Here is a 24,440-nt window from a genome sequence, read left to right on the forward strand (position 1 = left end):
ACAACTCCAATTCAAAGTAGTACAGAAATGTGTAGGAGTTGTAGAAAAATGCAGCAACTTAGAGAAATGGTTTGTTTCATCCACATCGTATGTCCACGATGTTACCAAGATGAGTTTTGAATACCTGTCAATTTACAATAATAGCACTTCATGTAACAATAGCACTTCATACACTGATGTTAGAACTGGACAGTTTTTTATGCTAACCAAACAACTTTCATTTATCCCAAGGGCATAGCAGAACTAAAAAAACCATCACAGTCATTCCTATTCAGGTAAAAAAAAGAAATTAGCTATTTCACTCCTACACTATTTTTAATGCAATTCACATTCTGATGAGGGTGAGGTACCTCTATACACAAAGTCTTGTAGCACCATAAAGACTATGGCATAACTTTTCAGAGCTTAGAGTATACTTCATCAGACATATATTCTATATACTTTAGCATCTGAAGATCTAGCTATGTTCTACACAATTTTAAACTTTATAAAGAGACCTGTAGCTAAAAACTAATAAATTTACTGTAGCACAAGTGTGTGAACTAGAGTCCATTTCGGGAGGTACATGAAGATACTTAAGTGAAGTGAAAATACACTTCACTTAAGTTAGTAGGTATGTAGATGTGGGGTTTATAAGTCAAAGAAAACACAGAACATGAAACACACAAGATCCAGTTATGACATGTGTCCAGCTCCCAACAGCCATGGATGATAATACTATCTTTCTTAATTTGCAAATTCAATGTCTAAAGTGGAAATTTTATTTTCTATAGTGAGAAAGCTTCACTCCTAAACCTGGTTTGCACAGAGTTGGTAGTGACTTCTAACTTGATTCCCAACTGATCCAAACTAATTGAACCAGTTACTGACACAGTGAGGAAACTGTCATTACTTCAGACCTGACCAAAATCTAATTTTAATTTTTCAATTTTCTGGTCATAAGGAACTAAAGGAACAACATGATTCAAAGAAAGAAAGGTGTCATTTCATATTAAATTGGATTATACAATTTAATACAGTACCGGTACCTAGGATTGGCAGTGCCTCCTCCAGATCTGTTGCTAAAGATCCTTTTCCAACACAGATGCTATGGACTGGATTTATTTAAAAAAAAGCATAGGCAAAGTGCCCTTAGTTCCACTATGGCCAGTCAAATCACTCTTTGAAACCTATTTATTATTAATTTTGAAGAGCTGCATGCCCTTCTTTTTAGATGCTCTGTTCAGACTAGAGACAGTATCAGCTGAGGTGACACAGGGAGCAACAGTCAGCAACACAAGAAAAGACACACTAGAGAATTCACGGGACAACAGATGGCCTCAAACATACAGAGACTAAACCTTTAAAGATTTTAAAATAAAAAATATTCTATCCAGCTGAGCTTGGACATTTAAATATCCATCAGTGGAACCCCATCACAATGAGTTTAATGTGGGCACAGGCAAATTGTGACCCTAAGAATGTTTTTGTGGCCTCTGACTACCCCGCCACCCTTTTCTCTGCTGCCTGAGAAAATGGAAAAGACGGCTACCTCTCCCATTCTAGATGCAGAACCTTACTTCAACACTGACAGTAGGACAGGGTGCTACACACACAGAGAATGAAGCAGGCTAGTTAAAGGAATGCCAGCCAGGATATGTGGTGTTTATGTTTCTACCCTCCAAGAGAAGGGGATGGCGGGGTGGTGGTGATCTGGAAGAATAGATGGGGAGCTGCCACTGCTGCCACACAATACAATACTATATGTACTTCTATTGATGCAACCTAGAATCACATTGGCCTTTTTAGTTGCCGCATCACACCATTGACTCATCTTCAACCTGTGGTCTACTAAGACTCCTAGATCCCTTTCTTTTTTTTCTTTTAAATAATACTTTATTTCAAGTTAAGGAAATACAAAATTATTTTCCTCATTTCCTTCCCATCTATTCCCCTTGTAGGCTTTATCTACATCAAAATATGAACTAATTTACTTATTGTAACCTATAAATGCATAGTCCTAACCATAAAATGAAGCCCCTTTCCTTCCTCTTACGCTATCCAGGTGGTACAAAATAATTATTTTCTTTATTCTACATCGCATAATTTATGATCTAATGGTTCTTCAAATTTCCTTGATTCATAATAGTTTCTTAAGAAGTTATGTCATGTTAAGGTTGGTTTATTTGTATTCTATATCGGTTTACCTGATTTTCACAGCCCCAGGTATTTTTCGCAGTAATTTAGGAATTTTAGCCATCCTCGTTCGTACGTTTCGTTAGATTCTCCTTCAATAATTTTTGCCAGTTTATCCATCTCGATAGCTTCCTAGATCCCTTTCACATGTATGGTTGTCATGTCAGGTGTCCACCATACTATATCTGTGCAAGGCTAGTTTAAGGAATGCAGGCCAGGATGTGTGGTGCTTATGTTTCTGTCCTCCAACAGAGAAGTCCGGCCATGGGGCCTCTGGGAGAACACCTGGCTTGTCAACCGTACATGTGAAAAGGATCTAGGAGGCTATCATGATGGGGAGCTGCCACTGCTGCTGCACAATACAACACTAAACTTCTATTGATACAACCTAGAATCACATTGGCCTTTTTAGCTGCTGCATCACACTGTTGACTCATGTTCAACTTGTGGTCTACTAGGACTCCAAGATCCCTTTCACATGTACTGTTGTCAAACTAGATGTCCCCTATCCTGTATCTATGCAAGGCTAGTTTAAGGAATGCAGATCAGGATAGGTGGTGCTTATATTTCTGTCCTCCAAGAGAGGAGGCCTCTGGAAGAACAGATGGGGAGCTGCCACTGCTGCCACACAATACCTACCTCACTGTGCTTAATGGCCCCGTCAGAAGTGAAAACTGAAACAATAACAATCAAAGCACCCTGATTACTGGATTAACTGAGATGTGTGGGAGAATAAAGCAGGCAGTTTAACCTCGGATGCAATTACTGCAACTACTGCTAACTCCTTATGAGCTTTTCTTTTATATCTTTCAGGCCACTGTGATACAGCACAACGGCCTATTTGTATACTTTCTGACGTCAAATGCCCTTGTATCAAGGGTTTCCACACTGTTGATATACATTTTTTAAAAAGACACAGGTAGAATACCCCTCTTCATTTTTAATTTTTTAAAAATAAAAATAAAATTAGGAAGGTAAAATGCTTCCATCCCACTGTAGTTGCTACGCGGGGTTATCCGTTGCCGTGGCAACGGCATATGCCTCGGTACTAATGGCCTGTCCTTTTGCCAGGCAACAAACAGCCTTGTGATGCAACTGCACCTGTCTCAGCTATGCGTTGCCATGGAGACGTTCTGGTTGCCACGGTTACCATCACGCTAATCGCCTAGCAAGGGCAGACGTACAGCCGTCTCCCGCAAAAGCCCAGCTGTTCCTCCCAATCTCTGCCTGAAGATTGATTGTCTGGGCCATGTGACGGAACGCCAGGCTCAGCAGAGATGCACGAAACAAGCCATTAAAGCGGCCAGCAGGAAAACTACTTTGTTATATTGCCGCTCCTTCAAAACACATGCACACATACATGAACATAACAGGATGATGCAAGTGTTATGATGGGGACGATGAGGGGGATGCACCCTAGACCGCCAATCCAAAAACAAATTAAAAATGGCTAACCATCCTGCGGTTCTACTAAGCAAGGTCCTTTCAGTCAGAGAGAGGTAACTTACTGCATATACTCATGTATAAGTCTAGGAATTTATGTTGAAACATTGACTCAAAAAACCTGAGTCGACTTATCCATGGGTCAATGTAAGTACAGTATTTTAACTCTCTCTCTCTCTCTCTCTCACACACACACACACACACACGGTGAAAGGCAAGCGTTTAATCTGTCCCAGAAGCACTGACCCCCTTCTACTCTCTCATCCATCCAGCCTTTCATATGAGCACAAATAGTTATGCCTGCTGGAATTTTGTAAGTTTTTTGGCATTGTTTCCCTTTGCTTCATCTTTTACATCCTTCATTATATGCACCTAAGTTCCACGGGACATATCAAAAGCCATCATTTTTGGTCGAGAATCTGCCCTTGACTTATATATGAGGTTGACTTATAGTCGAGTATATACGGTATGCAACATGTATTTTGCGCAACATCTTATATGTCTCTTGCTGTTGTGTCTTCGAGTTGCTTCTGACTAATGGGGCAACCTTGTTGTGGGGTTTTCTTGGCAAGAGTTGTTCAAAGGAAGTCTTCCCTGAGGCTGAGAGAGTGTGACTTGCACAAGGTCACCCAGTGGGATCATGTAGTCAAATGCTCAAAGCATTACAGCACACTGACTCAGCTTATAAAATACCAAATCTGCTGTGTTTCAGAGTAACCATCAGGGAAGGACCTGATTTGTTACAATAACTCAGGATCAAGTCACCGTCACAATTAACATAATGTGTGTGTGTGTTGTGTGCCTTGAAGTCATTTCTGACTCTTGGCGATCCTAAGGCAACCCTATAATGGGGGTTTCTTGGCAAGATTTATTCAGAGGAGGTTTGCCATTGCCTTCCCCTGAGGTTGAGAGAGTATGACTTGCCCAAGGTCACCCAGTGGGTTTCCATGGCTGAGCTGGGAATCGAATGCTGGTCTCCAAAGGTGTAGTCAAATGCTCAAACTACTACAACACACTGGCTGTCTGGGATCTCTTATTCCTATTTTATAAACCATGGAAAATTAAATAAATTAAGAGAGCCTCTGGAAATCAGGGTTCAATTCCTCACTTGGCCATGAAACATTGGGTGACCTTGGGAATGTCACATGCTCTCAGCCTCAGGGGAAGACAATGGTAAACCTCTTCTGAACCAATCTTGCCAAGAAAACCTCATGATAGGGTCTTTAGGGTCGCTCTAAGTCAGAAATGACTTCAAGGCACACAACACCCACACACTCACAGTGACTTGATCCCAAGTTACTGGAACAAATTAGGTCTTTCTCTGAAGGTTACTCTGAAACAAAGCAGATTTGGTATCCTATAAACTGAATCAATGTGGTGTAGTGCTTTTAACATTGGACTATGATTCTGGAGGCCAGGGTTCGAATCCCAGCTCAACCATTTAGACTCACTAAGTGACACCCACACTTAGCTCAGAGGATGGTAATGGCAATCCCTTCTGATGAATCTTGCCAAGAAAACCTTATGATAGGTTCACCTTTGGGTTAAAGGCATATGGCAACAACAACAACAAAGTGTACTTTGCACCCTTTGCCCCTGCTTTAAGAAGTAATCCCTGCTCAGTCCTGTAAACTCACTGGACGACACACACTCTCAGCCTCAGAGGATGGCAATGGCAACCTCTTCTGATGAAACTTGCCAAGAAAACCCTATGATAGGGCCAAAGGCACACAACAATGACAACAACCAAGTGTATCTTGCACCCTTTGCCCCTGCTTTAAGAAGTTACAGGACCAAATGAGATCCTCTTTAATCAGTTTTTCTCAGTGATCCTTTGAAGTCACCAGTCCTGGTTCGCCTTTTGAGAAGGTGAACAGGAGAGCACCATAGCAACTGCCATAACCATACACTCCTGCCTCACAAAGCAGGTAACCACAACAGGAGGAAGAAACCTCAGCAATAACAAAACTCACATTCAGTCATCTGGAAGCAAAGGTTTGCATGAGGCTGGATCGCTGCATTGACAAAGCAATCATCCACATGCCAAGCTGGAGGAGAAAATTCACTAATAGCCTGTTCTCTGAAAAATGTGCGTGTGTTTGTATGAGCAAAAAGAGGAAATCCTTGTTTTCTTGTTTTTTTAAGTCAGCTACTGCCATGCGTACAGAAGAATGGAGATTTTTGGCAAGGACAACCGGAGCACTGGAGATGTAGACTGATGATTACAAGCAACACATGGGTTCTGCCAATAATGGTAAGAAATACTGTTGATGTAGCTAAGGATATGAACACCAGTGATTTGGGAATCTACCCCACTTTTCACAAGCATTGTATTTCTGTAGAGCAGGGGCAGAGAAAGGTTAAACCTGCAGCCTACAGATGCAAAAATATGCATCTGAGGAAATAGGCTGAGGTCTATAAAAGTTCATACTACCAATTTCTTTCTTTCAGTTAGTCTCAAAGGTGCTACTAAATCCTTTTGCATGCAATCTACCAGTCAATGATTGTCCATTTCTAGCACCTCCAATCTTTGAGGCAGTTTGGTTGTAAGGCACTCACAAAAAGCTAAGTAAAACTTGATTTAAACAGCCAGGCACCTATTATGCTGTTAAGTAAGACTGAAAATACAGGATCATTTATCACAAATTGATTATGCCTTAGCTTTAACAAACCCAAGAACTCATCTTGGTAAAAAAGAGGAATTTCGTGGTTTTTTTTTTTTAAGGCAGAGTACACAAGACTCAAACCAGCCCACTCCTGATTTAATATGTCCAGCTAAATATTGAAAAGAGATAAAAGCAATTGCTCATATAATAATATATTCGAGTTTTCTTACCTTTGATATGCCTGAGGAGATGCTGGGGGTGTGCTGAAGACATGTGAATATGGGTGATAGGGAGTCTTTTTCAAAGCCTGGATAAGATTTTGTCTGTATTCTGGGTCTATACACCATAAAGATCCCTTCCCAATACTCTGCAAAGAATTCAAAAAAAGAAAAAGGGGAAAAAAAGAGATAGGGTTTTAAAATGACATTCATTTCCTACAATTGTCAGAAAGGAGAATATTACTTTTATTTTCTTGGACAACCAGCAATCTCATTTCTTTCCACAAATGTTAGTTTAAGGGCTACTGTATTTCAGTTGTGACATTTAGAAGGGATTAGGACAGTGTGAGATTGTATGAAAATTGTAGAAATAGCTGTTACTGTGATGAGTTTAGTAGTTTTCTGGAAACTCTTCTCTCTCTGACAAACACAAACACCAAATAAATTATCAAAATGATTCCTATTACTCTAGCCAAGTTGAAAGATAAATAAGCCTCTGACAGATGCTAAAACTGTTAATTCTCTTCTTGCTGTTGTAAACAAAATCAGAGGCGGGTGGTTTTAAACTCCTAGCAACTAATTTTTAAAATAAAGCAGACCTAATCTTTCAGCCAGAAGGCATTAGTACCACTCTGCCACATAAAACATAACCAACCAGCTTTTGCCCCTGCCTTATTAACACTTCCACCTCCAAAAGGAATCATGGAAAAATAAATCTGGAGGAAAGACACATTCTGGCCTAAGTTTGTTTTAGAGGAACAATAATTTTAATTTCTAAAAAGAATATGATTATCTGTGTGACTTGTCTGCAAGATTTAAATCTCTGCCAAAAAGTTACTGTTTATTTTCTGGGCCCCAATGGTTTTAATTGTTTCCATGCTCTGGTTTTATATAACTAGTCATCATAACATATTTCAGGAATAGAGGTCTCCAAGAGGCAAGCTTCTGTGTTTCATCATTTTGTTGGGGGGGGGGGGGGGGGCGCTAAAATAGGAAGAATAATCAAAAATAAGAACTGAGCATAACTAAACCATTACCACAAGGGTCTACACAATTATGACACTATGGTTCCACTTCAATTGCCATGGCAAAATCCTATGGAATCCTGGGATTTCAGTTTTGGTGAATATTTAGAATTCTCAACCAGAGTTCTAGCGTGTCACCAAACTACAAAGCCCAGGATTCAACAGAACAAAGCCATAGCAGTTAAAATGGTGCCATAGTGTTATAACTGTGTGGTTTGAAAGGACTACAGGTTCCATAAAAATAGGAGTATGTGACCAATGGATATCCTGAAAACCCCAACCCTCTAGGGCTACCACTTGGCTGCAGAGGGTCTATGCTGATGTCCTGTAGCCACACTGCACAGTTACACCACTTTAAATGCCATGGCTCCATTTTACAAAATCCTTGGATTTGTGGCTTGCTGAGGTACCTAGAATTCTCTACTGGAGAGAATGATTTCTCAATACTTCATGAAACTACATCTCAGAAATCCAGAGGATGGAGCCATGGCAAAAAGAAAAAAGCCGTATTGTAACTGTTTAGTGTGCATATAATATCCCCTTGGTCTTGGCAAAGGCATGTGTGGAGTTTGGAGTTTTCATAGAAATAGCCATGTTAGTTTCTTGAATGCTAAGGAAAAAAGCAAGGATGGAGGTGGAGAATTAAAAAAAAGTAAAGCAGCATCTTTAAGACTGTTTTTTTTTTTTAATTTTCACATCAGCTTTTGTGGATATAAACTGATTTCTTCAGATGCAGAACTGGTACAGATTGAGTGTCCCTTATCCAAAATGCTTATTACCAGAAGTGTTTTTGATTCTAGATTTTTGGGGGTATTTGCTTATATATACTGAGATATCTTGGAGACAGGGCCAAAGTCTAAACATGAAAATCATGAAAATCTTATACACATAGCCTGAAGGTGGTTTGATACATATATTTTTAAATACGTTTGTACATGATGCAAAGTTTGTATACACTGAACCATCAGAAAGCAAGATGTCAGTATCTCAACCACACGTATGGACACTTTTGCATTTTGGAGTATTTCAGATTTTGGCATTATGGATAAGGCAGACTCAGCCTATACTGCAGCTGAAGAAGTGGATTTATATCCACAAAAGCTCCTATGAAAATGTGAAACAGTAAGTTTTAAAGTGCTGCCATATTTCTCTTCTTTTCTCCCCCTTCCTTCCTCCTTTTTATGGAGTTTGAAGAACACTTTGTCAGTTGTCACAACTGACAAGAACAGTCTCACCAACCTCTGACAAGGAGTGATGAATCTTCATTGTCCTTTTACTTTCCTAGGAGCTGTATAACTGCTCCAGCTAGACATAAGCCACTAACATGTTGTAGCATCACTACCATCAACAGCTACACAATGCATTCTCCTAATTCTAGACATATTCCTTATAGGACTGTTGCTTCATATGGCATGAAGGTGGGGAAGAGTGTTCCAGAAATCAGCTGTCCCTTGTCATTCACAGAAGGTAAGTTTCCCTTGAACAGCATATGAACAAGGACAGTGGGAGGTCTGCAACAAAAGGGAGCGAAGGGGGATCAAAATGATCGTCATTAATCATTTTAAAAAGATCTATTAAATGAACTATCATTTTGGTTCTTCATTTAAAATGAACTATAACTTTTTAATGTTGAAAAGGTGTGAGAGTCATTCAAGGAACTGTTCAAGGAAGCTCAATAAGGAGTCTCTTCTAAATGGCATGAAAGGTTCTTATTTAAATATAACTTAACAAGGCTGTGAAACATTTTAAAACCTTTTTGTTGCCTGTTCCAGTCAAGCAGCCAACATGGTGGTGTGTAAGGTATTCTAATCATTTGCAGCCTAGTCAGTAGGAGAGGTGTAGGAGAGGTGTGCACAGTGGTCACAGAAGAATAACATCATAATAATCAGAACTTCCATTTAAAAAGGAAGTTTTCTTAATTTCAAAGTAGCTTCCAATTAAGGTGGTCAGAAGACTAAGAACAAAGTTCCAGGCTCAAAGATACCTATTGCTATAACGTAATTATTTCAGTTGTGAAATACTCCAGGATTTTTTTTTAATGATACATTTGTGAAGTGCATCTTCTGTGGCTCTTCAGAAAGACAAAAAAGCTCTTCACTTTTTCAAATCAGTGGAATTCAGACCAATCACTTAGTGATTAATTTCCATATTCTGACATTTGGCATGCTACTCCACCAATTCTCCAAAGTCAGAAGTCAATAGTCTCTCTAATCAAAAGCCAGGAGAAGAAAAGAAAGGGGGAAAAAGCTGTTTGCTTACATTTGTCTCCGTGGCAACAAGAAGTGATTTTGGAATGGATTAACACCGCCCTGACCATCTCTATCTCCCACAGAATGTTTCAAGCTCCTTGAAAATACCTCTTTTCAACAATTGGGGCGATTAGCTACCCATATTCTATAATTAGATCTCAATAATTAGCTAAAGAAAACATGCCTTAATAAATTTCCATTCTGCTCCTGCTACAAACTTACAAACAGCCAACCAAAGCTTTTACTAGTCCACACAGTCCACATTTAGGAAGGCAATGGCAAACCTCCTCTGAACAAATCTTGCCAAGAAAACCTCATTAAAGGTTTGCCTTAGAGTCACCTAAAGTTAGAAATAACTTGAAGGCACACAAGAACCACAACGAACAAGTAAAGACTCTGGAAGACCAGCGTTTGAATCTCTGCTCAGCCATGGAAACCCATTGGGTGACCCTGGGCAAGTCATACTCTCTCAGTCTACGAGGAAGGATAAGGCAAACGCCCTCTGAACAAATCTTTTGAAGAAAACCCTGCGATATGTTCATCTGTAAGGTGGAAATGACTTGAAGGCTCAAAGGAGCAACAACTCTTGCAGAGATAAAAATCAGCAACTTTTTAAATCCAATTTTTACACTTAAAATTTGATGTGTCTTAAAAAAATATAGCATGCAATGACATATTTCCCTCATGGTTTTCATGTAAAAACAACAATTAGAATGCATCACAACAAATTGATGGCTTTGTCACATGCATACATTGAGTTACCTACAAACATGAAAATACAGGGAAAACCTTCTTTCTGTTTCTGAATAAAAATGACAATATCAGTGTGGAAAATGAGGTAAAGTTGCAGAGGTTTTAAGGACAACATATATTCATTTAATTGTTGGGATAAAAACATTTAAAATTAAAGTGTTTTTTTTTTAAACAACTACAACGACAAGCAATATGATGTCTTAGTTCTGACCTTCAGGTACCTGGTTCAAAATCCATCACTGCATGTATCCATCTGCTCCCCAGTAACATGAATCAACTAGATGCCCAAGAATGAACAACTTGATACTAGGATCCAAAACACACTGCAGGAATAATCCAGTTTGAGACTGCTTTCACTGCCCTGGCTCAATGTTAGCAATTCCTGGGAACTGTAGTTTTGTGAGACATTTAGCCTTCTCTGCCAGAGAGCTCTGGTGCCACAACAAACTACAATTCCCAGGATTCCCTAGAACTGAACTGGGGCAGTTAATGCAGTCTCAAAGTGGATTATTTCTACAGTGTGTTTTGGACCTAAATCAGTACATCTGTTTTAAGGTTTGCCATCAGCTGGTAGTACTGCAATAGTAAGGTTGTTCTGAAGCAGGAAAAACAAAATCTACTCAAAAGTTTTCACCTTGATAGGTTCATAGCTACAGTTGCAGAGGTTCTCCTCTACTGGGAACAAGAAGATAAAAAGGCAGCTGGGTACAAGCCTATCCTACAAGCAAGATATTGTATCAGGGCTTGAAAAAAATGCTTTCACAACCACAAATGTGAGAACTCTGGGAGATTTAGGGAGTTTAATCTGACATGTAACTTCTTTCACCTTCGCAGAGTTCTTAGTGGAAGGGTGGCTATTTTTCCCTCAGCCCACACAGGACTATTTTGCACATAGTACCCATCTGCCAAAGCGACCTGAGGACAGAAACCTTGGTTGAATATTCTTAAAACCAACAGGAAAACTAAATCCTTTACAATTCAAGAAATGATGCAGCAGTAGTAAGAGGCTACACAATAAGGTGACTGGCATAAAATCTCAAGGAATTAAGCTTTTTAAAAAGCAAATTTTCCAACTCTTGTGTCTTCAAACACATGCTACAATTGCCCAGTCACTTTCCTCTTGAAGCCACAGTGGTAACTAATTAAGTGCAATTACCAAAACCTAAATTCTGAAAAATAAGAGACGTTTATATCCAATTTACATAATTTATACAGGCCAGTTTTTTGGAACGCAGTTTCAATTGACTAAATGGGAGCAGAATTTCAACTTCTTTTAATCATGAGCCCTAGCATAGAATTTATATAGATGTAACTGGACATTCGTGTATTTCTACTGGCTGCTACAGAAGTGGAGAATTAATTTATACATGGCATTTATTATTAAATCACATTCCTCCAAGTAGTTTGAGGTGGCATACGTACAGTCTCCCTCATCCATACATCAATGCTATGAGACACTTTATACAGAGGGATACTGATGAGCTATACTGACTAGCCTAAAAGGGGTCAAAACCATAAGACGTCAAATGAAGCACATATTCAAAATATATTCCATCATCACCAGTGGAATTTACCACAACGTAAACATGTTCAGCATCATGATGATGGGGTATCCTCTGAGATGCACATTCCAGTTATTAGGGTCCAAATAAAATTTTGAATCTCTATGGAAACATTTCTGATGTGCTCCTCGGTAGTGACTGAGAAAGTGTCTACTGCAAAATTGTGCAGCCTCAACAAATATGATGTACTTCATATATATCAGGGGCACAAAGCATTTCCCCTGGCTTTTTTTCACAGGTCTGCCAAGTTCTCCTGTTAGTTTAGATCTTTACATGATTCCTTTGCTTCTTGAAATTTAGAGCTGGCAAGTTTTAACAGCTTGGCATCTTACATATATTTCTCTTGCCAGGTTGCATATGCTTGGAGAAATAATATTACAAATGTGAAATACCCAGATGGTGCTTTTAAGAGAGAAAGAGAGAGAGAGAGACAAAAAAAAAGTCTCACTGCAACAATACATATCTCTTATGTACTCCTCTCACATGCTCTTCCTCTCCCTTTGTCTCCACATCTAGCTTGAAAATGTATGCTAGTTGATGCCATTCAAATAGCTCAATATCCATTTGCTGTCCCAAAAACTATTTCACGGATAGAATTTTAAGAACAGGTACAACTTATAAACTCATGTTGTGTATGCTGTAAAACTACACACTAGAAAGCTAAAGCCAAAGTGTAGCTTTACATGTCCTTGTATGAGAACATGTGTGTATGTGCCTTCAAGTCGCTTGTCAAATTATGGTGACTACATGACTTTCCTAAGAGTTTCTTAGGCAAAGAATACTCAGGTGTTGATTTGCCAGTTCTTTCCTATGGCACATTGGAGGACTTAGTGTGAAAGTCCCTTCTAGTCAAGGAGAAAGAGCCATCCAGGAAAGGGCTAATTCCAAGCACTGCCCAGGTAGACAAGGGATCATATGTTAATTTGAGTGATTCGTTATCCTGATCTCTACCTTCTTCCTCTTCAGTTCTTTGTAAAGCCAAGAAAAAACAGGAAAAAGAGAAGATCAGACCCCCAAAGAAAAAGGAAATACAATCTTGCCACTGGATGGTGGGGCTGCATGGCTCCTTTTCTTTGGCTAGAATGGATCTTTGTGGTAAGTTCACCAGTGGGCCATTCAATGTTGATCACAAACTTGTGATTCTGAAGAGTGGATAGGGTAGTCCTGACAGCCTGACAAACACCTATCAGAGTGCAACATTTAAAAAGTACACCATCCAAATACAGGAATGTATGGATGCTCTGTAGCCTTAGGTGGGCCACGGGGACAATCATTCCCTTGGTAAAAACCCAAGGACCCAAGGCCAACCCTGAACTGATAATGGTAACAGAAACGAAGGTACCTGCGAGATGAGGCATGGATAAGGATAAGAACATATGCTTTGGAAAAATTTATTGATAGAATCCCCTTGGAAAATGTGTTCTTAGATTGTCTGAAGGCTTTCCATGAAGAAATGCCTATTTTTGATAAACTTGTAAAGAAATTTGAGGTCCAAAATCAGGTGCACTCTGTCCCCCCTTTTGGGCACTGTGAAGAGGACTGAATAGATCCCTTGGAACTTCTCACTTGATAGAACCAGCTTGATGGTTCCTATTTTTAGGAGGTGAGCAATGGCCTGAGGAAATGGTGTGTGGGTTGGTGATTGAATTCTATTTTGTACACTTCATTCACTGTCTGAAAAATCCACTGATCTAGTTTTCTTGGTGACAAAGGCAAACTGGGACCTAGACCAAGTGGGTTTGAATGACTTAACATACCAATAATGCGAAAAGGACTGGGAGAGATAAAAAAAACTGAGACCTGGTATTTAACATGCTGTTGTTTAAATTATATCTTGGGCATAGAAGGCATGGCTGTTTCTTGTCCTTAGTCTAAATGAGGATGTCCTTGAGAGCCTCCTCACCAAACAGCAGGGAGCCAGTGTAAGGGACTGTGGCTAAGACAGAACTGGATTGGGAGTCTGCATTCCACTCTCTTAGGGAAATGGAGTGCCTAGCTATAATAGTAGCTGTGATGGAGTGGGTGGAAAAGGTAAAGAAATAGGCATTAGCCACAAAGACTAAGGGTTTATAAATCTTAAGCAATATCTTGTGAAGGGATTTTGCATTCAGGTCCTGAATTCAAAAACATCCTGTATCCTGGAGCAAGCTGCTCTGGCTATAATATAAGCAGTGGAAGAGGCCCAAATTGATAGTGCAGTGTTTCATGGGAGCCTTTATGGGAGGTGTCAGCCCTCTTTTCATTGGGTTTTTTTTTAAAGCTGAGTCTCTGTTCCTGGGATGGGAACATGGGTAAAAGAGCAGAAATGGGTCCATCAATGAGAGGGCTGATCCTGCTTAGCTTCCAAGATCAGATGGGAGCTGGTGACTTTAGGGTATATAGATTACAAATAAATACACAGAGGAAGAAACACTATTGTTTCAAAATATTACCATTTCAGCAAGTATGTAATGTAGATTTGTAACATTTAAATCAATAGCCATCAAACATTTCAGGCTGGAATTAACCTTTAACCTGAAACCTTCTACAGAAGTTACTTTCCCCCTTCTTCTTTTTTACAATATATATAATCTATTCCTTTAAAAATATTTTCATCCTACTATTGGTCTTGAGTGTCAAGACACAATAATGCTACTAGTTTTATTACACTGTTTATTATAGTTATTCATATCTCTGTCAAAGCTGGGGAAAGTGTTGGGACTACAACTTCCCAAATCCCCACTAAGACCACTGTTCATGCTGGTGGGAGATCCTAGGAATTAAAGCTCCAAAAGGGGAAAAAAACCACTCTGTCCTCACCTTTCAGGATGCCAACCTTTGCCAGAGGCTCTTTACAAGTGGCACCAACAATAATTAATAGCATCACAATTTTCTTTAATAAAGGGTGGGTGGGTTTGCAAGCATGTAACTACTATCCCAATCAGAAGAGATTTTCAACTGTTACATTTATAATCCCCCTTTTCTCCAAAGAGTTCAAACCAGTGAACACTTTCCTTCCCTCATTTTTATCCTCACAACATCCTGGCAATGTGGGTCAGGCTGAAAAAAAAAAGACTGACTGATCTAGCTCAGCCAACAAGTTTCACAACTGAGTGAGGACTTGAACCTGGATCTTCCTATCCTGCTCTAACACTGTAACTAGTACACTATACTGCCTCTCAAAACTGTGCTGTATATCAGCCCCTGAGGCATAAAAATAATTTTTAAAAACATTACTAGTAAGTATATTGTATCGGAAGATCACAGTCCCTTCCCCATTTCTCATGTCCCATATCATATCACTCCTCAAGAAGCATTATGTTTTTGTTTCATCTAGCTTTTGACTCTCTGCATGTTTTAGATATCATCTCTCACAACCCATTCAGATAAATGAAGCCATACTGTGCCTTGTGATTGACATTTTGGAAACCGAACATCCACAATGTTTAAGTTGGATGCCTGCAGAACCAAAATACACATTTAATCATCAAAACAGAGGAGATGGATTATTCAGAGATGCTAACCACTTCAGTCTCCCATTGATTTCAGGCATTCAGCTGTGAAAATTTTGGCCATGCATCTGGTGATGGGATCACTTTAAAGGGTTGCCATGAGAACATGAATCTACCAGCAAAAGCTTGTTCACCCTTTCTAGGTTTTAAAAGAGTGGCAGTTTGTTTCTCCTTATTGTTCTATTCAAATTGACTCAATCACAGCTGCCACTAAATTAATCTTAATGGCCACCAAACCCAAAAGACACTGAGATTGAAGTTGAGAGACATTAATAGGCCAAAAGTAAACATTTGAGATAGATAGATAGATAGATAGATAGATAGATAGATAGATAGAATTTCACCCTTTGCCTTTCCATGTGTTGCTTGTTTGAATAATGGGTAGATTTTCCAACTGAAGCTGTGTTTCCTACATCTGTGGAGCATTTTCTAATAATGTAGAGATAAATGCAACTCTAGGGGTGTTTTGTTGCTATGTTTATAAAAATGTGCATTTCATATCAACTTAGCCCTTCTGAGCAATGCAGCTTGTAGGAAACTACAGATCTTGAATGCTTAAAGAAACATTGCCTTAAGCTTTTTCAGTGCACCTGAGGCATGCAATAATCTCTCAGAAATGCACTTTGGGGAAGGAATGCTGGCTTAAATAATGCATCTGCTTTTCACTAAAGGAAAGGATGTGAAAAACATATATATTAATGGCTTTAGAAGACCTAGGCTTCTTCAACTAGCATGTGCTTTGAAACATGGGGAAAGACCAGCACTCCTGGAAATAAGCAATTCCACAGAGCAGGAATTCAACAAATCAAGCCTACTGTGACCATTTATGTCTTGTTGAATCAGCAACGCAATGGCCCAGGGTTTGCCAAGGGCAGAGAAGCTTTGCCACATACAAAAGGGAACTTGTGCAGAGATGAACACTTCTCTAAAAAGCTAGTTCTGTCCTACTGATTATCAGAGAGAGAGAAAGCGAGCAAATCATGCTTTTGTTCCTGCCATCTCTTCCTCACTTGAGCTCCATCAACTGAGCAAAGAAAACTTTCCCTTTCAGGTACTTTCAAAACCTTCAGAGTGGAGATAGTAGGTTGAGAAGCATGCCAGCATGCATCCAAAATAAAAGAGGCAACAGTATGGTATTGGACATCATTATAGGTTGGATACTTATGAATTCACAACTACTGTACGCAATCCACAGAACAGTAAAACTAGATTTCTAGCTGCTTGTAAACCAATATTTGGAATTTATCAGTCACAATTAGTGAGAGTTTTAACTAATTATTTGCTTAATTTCATACTTGGAATATTAAAAATTCAAAGTACAGTAGCCCCTCCCAATTCACGGGGGATCCGTTCCAGACCTCCTTGCAAAAATGGTGATTCGCACATATTCGAGTCCCATAGAAAATAGCTTGTGACACACAAGTGGGAGTGCACCACTGTCCCTCCCGCGAAGAGCAAATCCAGGAAAAGGGAGGGACAGCTGTACTATTGAAATCAATTTCTGGTGCTATGAAAGATTCAGCTGGAAAACTACAAGTCAAGAATCACAACACTGCAGTCTTACAGAAGTTGACCTAAAACCTATGAACTACGTATGCCTATGCAGTCCCACTGTTCAGGTTAACACTGCTACTAGGAGAGTCTCTGGTCTCCTTTACCTTAAGATGCAATCATAAGAAAAATATCTAATTGGAGTTAACGCACAATGAAATTAATTAATCACATTTTTCAAACGACTCAGTTTAGGATTGCCTATCATACAAAGGTTGAATCTGTCACAGCTGCTACATTTGACTTATTTTACATGGGGCTCATTTAAATTCTACCAAATAACTATCTGAAATTTTTCCAATGCTGAACAAGGACAACTGTTGAGGAATTCCTAAAGAAAGACAAATTTAATTCCCATCCATTATTGCAATACCACTTCAAATCCACTATAATCTCCCCTAAAAACTTGAAACAACTATTCATGGGTCAACAGATTTTCTACACCACTTTCTTTGTAAGCATTCTCGTAACAAGAAATGAGACTGTTTATATGCTCCATCATATCATTATAACAGAAACGTTTTAGAAAATGTTACATAACTAGTGAATATGAAAATTCTAATGCTTTTTAAAGTCTAAATCCGCAATCATTTTTACATCAAGATAACAGATATTATAACTCAGGCAGAAGAACAAACAATTTATTTTATGGAGACTGGAACTATTTGTTAACAAACCCACCATTGCCCCTCCTCATTTGTCCTGTCCCCTGAGAACACTCTGCATGTTGGTCACATCCCCCAGGCAACTTGTGACTAGAAGCTACACCGATACTTATTTCGCTTACATTTCTCACATTCCCCAAATACACAAAGCAAAACACACTTATCAATGTTTTGATGAATCTGATTTTTGCAATGCATTTCTTCAGTCAAAAAGCTTTGTTTGCCTGTTGCATTTATTGTCAGGGATGATGGGAGTTGTAGCTCTTCACCTCTGGCTCTAACTCACCACCTTGTTACGCACCGGCGCTGACCAGTTTTGGCCAGTGGTTAATGCTTTTCTCCAAAGCAGCAGAGTTTCAGAGAATAGGCTGAAGACCCTGACAAACTCTCCAAGCCTTCTCACTCTTTTTCCACAGAAGTCTTCACACTTCTCCAGGATCCTGCTGGCTCTTGTATCTTCACTCAAGACACCAGACAACTCAGTAGTCTTATATAAAAGATCTACTTTATTCTACTATATACAAATACTAATGCCCTCACAAATTACAATCTCCAAACTACTCACGCAACTACCCACAAAATACATTGGGAATCATAGCAATTATTATAGCCATTGTTAAACACCACCCACTTAGTCAGTTTCCACCCAGTGGGTGTGTACATCCATTTTGATTGGCTCTCATAGTTCAACCCATACTTAAGGATTTCATCATCTCACCTTGTACACTTAATGATTCTCAGGTGTTTTCAATTATACACTCTACATTTCTGTCCTTGTCATTCAAGCCTGCTAAATTACATTAGCTTTTACACCTGTGTGGCTTCTTAATTGCTTTTGCTTAGTCATGGTGACTCTCACATACATGTTTTATTCATTCTACTATATATCCCATGTTGCATTTTCCTTAACATTTATATCTCACCAATTTTCCAATAAGCTCAGTGCAGCATTTTTTTTTTACTCTCGACTATACCCTCACAACAACCCTATGAATAGGTCAGAGAGAGCGATCAGGTTAAAGTCACCCAGGACCCATTCAATTCTATGGATTTCTGGGAATTGCAGTTTATTGTGACACCAGAGCTCTGCTCTGCTATGGTGCCACAGCAAACTACAGTTCCCAGAATTCCACAGCACTGAGCCATGGCAGTAAAAGTGGTGTCAAACTGGATTATTTCTGCAGTGCAGATGGAGCACCAGTGAGCTTCATGAGTCAGAAGGATCTTGACTTCAATTGCCGAAATCCTAGTCCAGCATTCTGACTATACACCAAGCACACTCTTTCCCAATGTATACCTTAATGTTCAAATAATGGTCAAAAGGTCTAGATTAGGGGAAATTGCTTTCAAAAATGTTAAGGAGAGTGGGTAGCAAAAAATCATCCGAATGTTAATGTAGATTTTAAAAAACTCAATCATAATGATAAATAACTGATATAGAACAAACGTGTGCTTTCAAAAGGTAAAGAGTTATAGAAAGCAAAAGAGATTATCCATCCCTTTATCCCTACATGTGAGAAACTAGGTCTGAAAAGAGAGGCTTCCTTTTTTTTAATGTGTTTTAGCGCAACTTAACTTGGTTTTGAAAAGGGTAGCAACAGCAAATCCAAGAACAAAAATTGCAGCAAGTTCACAAGACGCATACGAACAGGCACTAACCTAGGAAACCAAGAATCAGATATAAGCCAATCAAGGCAACCCTGGATCTTATTAGACTAAATTACATTGTGCACACATTGGGGATTCCACCTTGCAAATCCAGCAGACTATGCGAAGGCTTCCCTCTTACCCACAGAAGAAACAGGATCTCCATTTTTAATGCATACATTTGCTGTGTTACAATTTTAGGCACACTAATTTCTTTAGAACTTCAGCTGTTTCATCATCAGTCAATTACAGGCAGCTGTTGTTTGTTTTAAAAGAAATGAGAGAAAACCATAAATAACTTCATAAATATTAGTATATAATAATACAAATATAATTTCTTTTAAAAATAATCAACTACACTTTCTTGGTACTAACTGGAGCAAAAGAACAATTGCAACTAGACTTACAAGTGCCATTATATTAATTCCTGCCCAATGCAATACGGTTTCACTTTGAGGGTCTAAAAAAAGAACTTGGGAATTTTTACTTTTTTTGAACTTCAATTCACCAAATTTGCAAGCTGCCACCAACACCAACACCACCTTTGCTATTCTGCCTTTTCCCAGACTGGGACTCAAAGCAGCTTACAATGGTTTTTTAAATTGTTAAAAGTCCACAAAAGACAAAAGTTAAAACACAATCAGAAAAAAGTTAAAACCAGGTCAAAACACAGATCATTCACACACACACACACCAGTACAACAAGTAGCAATATGTTCCCATCAGATGTACCTGTAAGGGAGGTGGGACAGAGAGAAGAGCCTCCCCAGCAGATCTCAGAGCACAAGCTGGTTCATAAAGGAGAGTATGTCCTTCAAATAAACTGGTTCTGAGCTGTGTGGGGCTTTAAATATCTCAACTAGCACTTTAAATTGTGCCCAAAACAGACAAGAAGCCAGTGGAGCTGTTGCAACAAGGGAGTTGTGTGCTCCCTGTAGTCAGCATCCAATAGTAATCTGGCTGCAGCTCTTTGGAGCAGCTGAAGTTTCCAAACATTTTCAAAGGCAGTCCAACGTAGAGCGCATTACAGTAATCCAACTGGGATGTTACAAGGGCATGGGTCCCCATGGCCACTTATGATGTCTCTAGGAATGGGAGCAGCTGGCACCCATGCTGGTTGATGAAATTCCGAAAACTGTAGACCCAAAAAGCAACTTTCCCAAACTCTTCTGAAACCCGATGGTGTCTGAAAGTCCAGCTACATGGGTTCACTTCAGTCTTATTAGTGCTGTTCATAGGCTGCCCACCACTGTTGGACCACTGTCGAACATGCAATAACCCTGCCAGCAGAAGGCATGTAACTTCCTAGCAGAGGACCCTGTGGCCAGAAACTCTTTAATTGTCTGTCTGTCTGTCTGTCTGTCTGTCTGTCTGTCTATCTATCTATCTATCTATTTCATTTCTCTCAAAAAGAGACTCAATGTGGCTCACAAATAAAACCATTTAAAAGTTTTACAAGAAATATTTTTAAAAACGCAATTAAAATTAACTAAAACCAATATAAAATTCAATACACATACAGTACAAAAGTAAAAAAAAAAAAAACCTAATGCACACATCTCATATAAAGGCCTCTCTGACGCAATTATATACCAAAAGCCTGGTTGAATAAACATAGAGCAGGGTGAAAATGTGTTGTTGTTATGAGTCTTCAAGTTGTTGCTCACTTATGGCAACCCTAAGATGAACCTATAATGGGGTTTACTTTACAAGATTTGTTCAGACGGGGTTTGCCTTTGCCCTTGCCTTCCTGTTATGCTAAGTGTGTGTGACTTGCCCACGGTCACCCACTGGGCTTCTACAGCTGAGCAGGGATTCGAACCCTGGTCTCGAGAGTCATAGTCTAATGCTCAAACCACTGCACCATGCTGGTTCTTGGGTACCAATTAAAGGAAAATAAATTCCAGAGCATATCAAAACAAACTAAAACAATACATAAACAAGTGAGTGTGATGGAAGCAGGTATAGAGGAAATTCACATACTGTCTGATAGCATCCATACTATAGCATCAGCCTTCCAGGAAACTCAAGCAACACACATGGGTTGCTTAAAACTTTGACACTGCTGTACGATGGGAACTGTAAATGAAGAAAGAAGGGTTATCAACCTGACTCCCAAATGAGTCCATAACTATTGTACTGATATCCTCAGATTGTGCAGTTTTTCACTCATCGTTTTAAATTTTTAGTCATTACATTTCATATTGAACCTTTCTACTGTTACTCTAGAAAGAGAACCCAAAACACCATCCTCTAAGTCAGAGGTCAATTCCCCCTCCCCATGTTTTGGACAATCCATAAGTGACTGAAAATCCATTTTTGATTTACAATTATTTGGGAGAGGCAATTTTTGGCCTGTTTTTATTTGGTGGGTGGTTTGGGACAAATGTGTTGGAGGAATTAATCCAAAGAGTTTTCATGGATTTGGGTTGTAATTTTTAAAAAGTGGGTGAGTTTCAAGGCCTTTGATGGGGGAGCTACACAAGGGGATTTGAGAGGTCCATTTGAGGCTTATAGGTTTCCCCTTCCCTGCCCTAAATTGTCGCTCTGGCCAAGAACTGGAAGGGAAAATGTTTTCCATAAAATATACTGAAAAGAAAATGGAGGCACATACATCCTCAACCAAGAGATCTCTGAATCTGAACAATGCAGTACTTGTATAATCCTCTTCTCCCCACTGCAGACCACCATGTGCTCCAACAAGCTTCTCACAAGTGTCACCAAGGCACCACTAGGATGTGGCTAGGATGTGGAGCAAAAGGTGTGTGTACAATATATGGTGTGTTGGGTGGTGGTGGAATATTATTTGTACAATCACCTCAGAGAATACAACCCAGAAAATCTGAATCATTACAGATTCTAATCTCTTTGGTTTTTAAGAGTAACTTTTTTCAATGTAGCATAGAATACCGAAATTCTAAATTTTACAAAAAAGAAAAGTCAGGGCCTTCATGCACAAAACAGTTGTCTAGATGGGACACTTATATGGTTCCATTTATTTCCCAAAGAGTATCTGGCAGAAACTCTCATCAAAAACAGGCAGAAAACATTCACAATGTGGTGAGAAAACATTAGCCAGAAGCACAATATCAAGATGACCCACATCAAGAGGCTGAATCCTGTTAACACATAACTTCTCACTCTTCTACATGCCAACACCAAGACAAAACTCCCTCCCACCCTGTAGGAATGTATCACAGACCACATGCTGGCAGCAGAGCAAATTTGTGAGGAAACAGTAATCGGTTTGATTGAGCTCCTTCATTACTGTACAACTTCTGGTGCTTCAGAGTAATTAGTCTCTTCCATGATGTTCTTCCACATAAAGGTTTTCTTTCTTCCTACTTAGCCACTTGGCCACATATGGGATAGCATTATAATGTTGTCATGTGTATCAAGATGCTACATAAATCTTCAAAAATAAGAGTACACAAAATAGAATTTAAGCCTACTAGTTACCCCTCTTTATCAACAGATTCTGTATCTATGGATTGTACCACCCACAGCTTGAAAATATTCCTCCTGCCCAAAAAAAATCCAAAACCCAAACCTTGATTTTGCCATTTTTTAAAATAAGAGAGCACCAATTTACTATACTACTGTATATAATGGGACATGAGCATCCATAGATTATGATATCCACCAAGGGGAGGGGTCTGGAACAAAACCCCAACAGATATCAAGGGGCCAATGTATATGTCTCTCTTGATTCAGTCCACTTAGGACAGCAGTAAGCTTCAAAAATTTGGATACTGGTACCCAGCAAGTAAAAACATTTTGAAATGTGAAACAGCTAAATGACGATGACCTAGTTCACACGCTATTTTTGAGTCTAGACTGGGAATGCTATCTTGGACATACTTGCATGTTTTTATTCCCCACAGGCTTTGAGACAGCATTTTAAAAGGTAGTGTATTTCAAAACGGAGGACAAGTTCCATATTGTCTTATAGGCTGCTCTGCTATGGAGAGTCTGTGTCATGTTGCGGTTAGAGTGAGTACCTAGGCTGGGCCCTAACCAGTTTACTGTGGTGGTATGATTATGATTATTTTATATTCCACCTTTCTCCCAATATAGGAACTCAAGGTGACAGTAATAATAACATTGGAGGGAACAGGAGAACAACTGCCTTGATTTGGAAGAGAGACAGAATATAAATGGAATAAGACATTAGGAAAAAAAAACCTTTGGTGTTTCTTTTGTGCAGAATGCAATAGGTTCCTCACATGATAAAGCCTAAAAATTAAGAACTCAGCTACAGCTTGAAGAAAGGAAGTTTAACCATTAGTAAGCTTAAGGCAAAACTCTGTGGCAGCCAGAAGCAATGTTTCTTAACAGGTTAACAACAGGCCTGCTTTGTTGAAAAAAATACTTTTACCTCCAAGCTTTAGACTCCAGACTGAAAAGCAGCATCTAGTGCTTTTATCCTGGATGAACATATTGAGCACTAGTGAGCAGTAATAGCATACTTTATGTTCTAGCATGGGGGGGGGGGGGCAGACAAAAGATAGATCAGTAACTACTGGCAGATCTCTAGATGACCTGTTATAGTCAGACAAAGATTTCTTACTTCCAGCTGTTTAACAACAGCCCCAAAATCCTTCCTAAACTATGCTCCTAAAAATCAAGCAAGCTGGATGAAGGGAAAACAGAAGCAGGTGTGGAGGGGCAGTGTATCAGAGTTCCAGTCCTGATACCAAAACTTAGGCTCAGCTTTTGTTGTTGTTGTTGTTGTTGTTGTTGTTGTTATCTACTCATGAGCTGCCCCCAACTCATGGTGACTTTGTGGATGAGACATCTCCAAGCCCCCCATAATCCACTTCTCCACTTGTCCTGCAGATTCATGCTTGTTAATTCCCTAATTCAACCTAGCCTCTGGTGTGCCTCTTCCTCTTTTTCTACTACCCTCTACCTTTCCAAGCATTAGTGCCTTTTCAAATGAGTCATGCCTTCTCATGACATGGCCAAAGTACCCCAGTTTTGTCATCTTGGCTTCCAGGGAAAGTTCTGGTTTGAGCTATTCAAGGACTGACTTTTTAGCTGTCCACAGTATCC

General features: G+C 39.4%; 2 protein-coding genes across 8 annotated transcripts in view; one reads left to right on the forward strand and one right to left on the reverse strand.

The window, feature by feature from the left end:
• FOXN3 (forkhead box N3) overlaps positions 1-24,440 on the reverse strand; it is a 170,432-nt gene that overhangs the window by 121,998 nt on the left and 23,994 nt on the right. For all 3 annotated transcript variants that reach the window (XM_089522374.1, XM_089522373.1, XM_089522372.1), the window contains exon 3: positions 6,455-6,591. In XM_089522374.1, the coding sequence (XP_089378500.1) occupies positions 6,455-6,591 (137 nt within the window). The remainder of the gene's footprint in view (positions 1-6,454; positions 6,592-24,440) is intronic.
• Positions 5,570-24,440, forward strand: part of LOC149315033 (uncharacterized) — a 70,315-nt gene continuing 51,444 nt past the window's right edge. For 2 of the 5 annotated variants that reach the window (XR_016281014.1, XM_089522375.1), the window contains exons 1-3: positions 5,570-5,872; positions 8,861-8,934; positions 12,998-13,126. Coding sequence is in view for 1 of the 5 variants with exons in the window: in XM_089522375.1 (XP_089378501.1) it covers positions 8,880-8,934; positions 12,998-13,126 (184 nt within the window). In the remaining 4 variants the exon portion in view is untranslated. Of the gene's footprint in view, positions 5,873-8,860; positions 8,935-12,997; positions 13,127-22,068; positions 22,147-24,440 lie in introns of all 5 variants that reach the window. The other 3 variants (XR_016281017.1, XR_016281015.1, XR_016281016.1) reach the window with 2 other exon arrangements.

The sequence above is a fragment of the Sceloporus occidentalis genome, unplaced genomic scaffold (genome assembly GCF_023333645.1).
Source record: "Sceloporus occidentalis isolate IW3139 unplaced genomic scaffold, rSceOcc1.0.p SCAF_4, whole genome shotgun sequence".
Classification (NCBI taxonomy): Eukaryota; Metazoa; Chordata; class Lepidosauria; order Squamata; family Phrynosomatidae; genus Sceloporus; species Sceloporus occidentalis.